General features: G+C 40.3%; 1 protein-coding gene across 1 annotated transcript in view; it reads left to right on the top strand.

Annotated features, from left to right (window-relative positions):
* Positions 1 to 228: 228 nt before the first annotated feature.
* LOC101848518 overlaps positions 229 to 3,738 on the top strand; it is a gene marked incomplete in the record, with an annotated part of 7,214 nt that continues 3,704 nt past the window's right edge. The window contains 3 exon segments of the mRNA XM_013082274.2: positions 229 to 511; positions 956 to 1,092; positions 1,975 to 2,150. Of these exon segments, the coding sequence (XP_012937728.1) occupies positions 968 to 1,092; positions 1,975 to 2,150 (301 nt within the window).

Below are 3,738 nucleotides of genomic sequence, written 5' to 3'. Positions count from 1 at the left end.
GGGGGGGGGCTTTTTCTGTCGGAAGGGGAGTGTCAAATACTTGTATAAAAAGTATAACTACTTGTGATTCAAAGTCAACATTCTATGGTTTTGGGGGAAATTACGTCTTCATTCTTATCGTATTACGTGAAACAGGAGACATTTCTGTTACGAGAAACCACACTTCTTGTTGACAGTTAATTACTTTGTTGACAGCTAATTATTTTCTAACTTCACGTCATTACCGTAGACACAGGCGGCGTAGTTTATTCAGGAGCAGTTTTCGCACCTTGCAAACACAAAAGCAGAAGTCTCTTCACAAGAATTAGTATAGTTTTAGTAAGGGGTTTAATGCCGTTGCAACACAAGAAGCTCTCATAAGAGCAAAGAATAGAGGTGTTACAAGAGGGTCACAAATACGTTGTGTATAAGAGAGATCAGGACGATATATTATATTTGATGGGAAAGAAGGAGCAGGCCACACCAGAGCACCCACGAAACACCCGCCTCAAGAGTTATCAAACTTACAAAGGTAAGCTTTCTCTTCGATTACTTCTTGTTCTTCCAACTACTCATTCACTTCTGTGTTATTGTGAATGAAAGGTCTGTTAATTGAAAAGGGGGCTTAGTCACAAACTAGAAATTATAAGGGTATAAATTTTTAAAGCTTTTAAACTCATAACTTCTTATTATTTTATTTAGTTGTTGATTTACAATTATTGTAACTTAAATGTGAAGTCAAACAATAACAATCATTCAGCAGTTAAACATAAATGCAGTTATGAGATTACAAGCTCTTACAGCTGTAAAGTCATATTCCCTGTAAAATACTTTCTGTTCTCAGCCTTCTTCTGTTCTCAACCTTTTTCTATTCTTAATCTTCTTTTGATCTCAACCTTCTTCTATTCTCAATCTTCTTTTGTTCTCAACGTTCTTCTGTTCCCAACCTTCCTTTGTTCTCAACTCAACCCTCCAGCCCTTGCCCACAATGGCTCAGTACGCATCCCTGTGGACCAGTTCTCGAGATCCGGAGTTCCAACACATGAAGAAAGTCAAACAACTGACGGAGAGGAACCTGTCTATAGACCTGGCCAAGATGGAGTTGAAACACAAGTGAGACTGAACTTTAAATAGTCAACATTGTCCAAAACGGCCACCCATTAAAAAGGAGAATAGCGGTAGTCTTAATCCTATCCGTACGTCGTGTTTACTATAGTATCCATACGACGTGGGGAACTCTGTGCCACCACTTTCAAAAAGAGGAAATTTACTCGTTAATCCGATCCGTACGCTTTGCATAGCAGTCTGTCAAAATAATTTGTTGAGAAATTCTGAAAGTTTCAAAGAGATCTTCGTACTAGAAGTATTCTAACATTTGAAGAATACAACCCTGGGAGTACAAAATGACCCCAGGGCGTACCGATAGGGTTAAAGAGGTGGACGTGTTGGACAATGTCATTATAATATAGGGGAAAATGTAAGGGGGAAGTAGGGAATTAATTGTCCTTTATACGGGTGGGTGTTTTAGACAAGGGGTCATTAGAGCACGCTCGACCGTACTTTAAGATACATTTTTCAAAGTGTAAATTTTGTAAAGATTTCAAGTTTCACAGGGTCTATAAGATATCCTCTTCTTCCTCCATTTCCTTTCCCTCCTCCCACTAATCCTTCTTCTTATTTTACTCCAGCTCCTCTTCCTCTGTTTTTTTTTCTCTTATCCTCCTCCCACTACTTCTCTTACTACCATTACTACTACCATTACTATTACTTCTACTACTTTTTGTACTACAACGACTACAACTACAACTACTAATGACTGCCTACGGCTGGTGTCACCCACGCCCCACGAACAGAGAGAGAGAAAGAGATAGAGAGAGAGAGAGAGAGAGAGAGAGGGGGGGGAGAGAGAGAGAGAAAGGGGAAGGAGGCGGGGAGACGAACACACAAACACAAACACATACATGCACACATCCTCATTTATTTCTTTTTCCTCAGGAGAACCATTCGGAAAGTGAGAAGCGACATTCGAGAGAATATGACCATTCTAGACGAGCTGAACCGAGAGAAAAGAAAGCGAGCGCGCTTGCTCTTGGCCACATTTTTGAGACACCACAGCAAAAAGCAGGCGAGGAGATGGATGGCTCGCACGGGAATCACGGGGCGGCGGCCAGGTGGGCATGTTTAGTTTAGTTTTAGTACGAGTTTTACAGCACGTATAACACACTTTTGTCATGTAAGTGCGGAAGATCAAAGGTGTTACTAGACAGTAACATACAAAGAAAAAACAGAGATATGGACAATAGATGTTTGATAATAAAGAAGTAGCTATCCACACGTACGTCCACAGCTTTCGCCAACCACCCAGTGAGAACATTACAGAATCAAGTTTTGTTTGGTGCATCTTTCATTTTGTATCATTTTGAACCCATTCACCTGAAAAGTTAACTTTGAACCAAAGTCTTTAAAACGTAAAATGTGCATTGACAGTCATAATATTATTATTAATTCATGGAAGGCTACAAAGACTCCTCAACAACATTCTTTGGACAGTCTGTTAATTCCAAACTAACTACCAATTCAGTTCAACCCCCCCCCCCCCCAACCCCGTCCCCACATAGAGGGCATACTGCGTTGCAGCCAATTAGGCTTATTACTTCTATGATTCATATAGTGTTCCACCTCTACAGGAAGACAGTTTGTAGTTGTGTGAATTAAAGACAATGCGCTTCTTCAGAGTTACAAAATTCCACCTGTCATTGTTCACCGTTTTGAGTTACCAAGACCATGAAGTCAGAAACCAATGAATGTTCTATCTCTTCTATCAAAATCTTAAGACTATTCGAAGTCATTATCAAGATATTTAAGGAATTGCATTCGAAAAGGCTTGATATGATGTGAAACTGAAGATCTTTGGCGTCAAAAGTTCTCAAAACTAGGTACTAAGCTATAGAGCTGTGTAATTCTAGGGTAGCGAATGGGGTATAGCTACTTTCCATCTTATTCAACGAAGCCGAGTATCATAACATCTGTTGCATTGTGGGTGGTTGGATGGCACCACAGATATATCATACATCTTTACGTTCCTTTTTTAAAAATCGGTCTCGATTTTTTAAATCTTTTTTTCATGTGGATTTTTGGTTGTTGGTTTTTTTTTCTTCAGATCAAAATGAGTTATTGTACTGATGTGCCTACCTTTCCTCACGCTCAAACTCCTCCATTCTACTCTGACAACAGCCTCAGATGATCAGCACTATCTGTGGCACACCAAAACGTTAGGACAGCACAGCAACACCCCTGCGGTATCCCCCGTGTCGCCTAGCAACCAACAAACGTTACCTTGGAAACCATCACGCGCACTGTCTCCAGCTAATGCAGATGGCAACACCAAAGCATCAGAGCTCACTAAGGGAAATGTGAGGAACTCAAAGAAGTTTGGAAACAACTTGGAGGTACCTTCATACAAAGGTGAGCGCCAAGGCGATAGGAATAAAATCATAACGTTACGGTTGCATACGGAGGAAAGGTAGCCCCCCAACAAAAAAAGATAGCTGGTAAGTAATACCGAAGAATAGAAATCTAAAAGAAAGAAATGATACCACTTATTTGAAGAAAAAAAGTGTCCATGCACACGCTCATACACAAACACACACGAGAGCTCGTACTCACACATACATGCTCATACATATGCACCTACAGACACAAAAACATACACATACACAAGCAAACACACACAAACACACACACACACACACACACACA

Source organism: Aplysia californica, unplaced genomic scaffold (assembly GCF_000002075.1).
Source record: "Aplysia californica isolate F4 #8 unplaced genomic scaffold, AplCal3.0 scaffold00166, whole genome shotgun sequence".
In the NCBI taxonomy this organism is placed as follows: domain Eukaryota; kingdom Metazoa; phylum Mollusca; class Gastropoda; order Aplysiida; family Aplysiidae; genus Aplysia; species Aplysia californica.
This window is presented reverse-complemented; position numbering and strand designations above follow the sequence as displayed.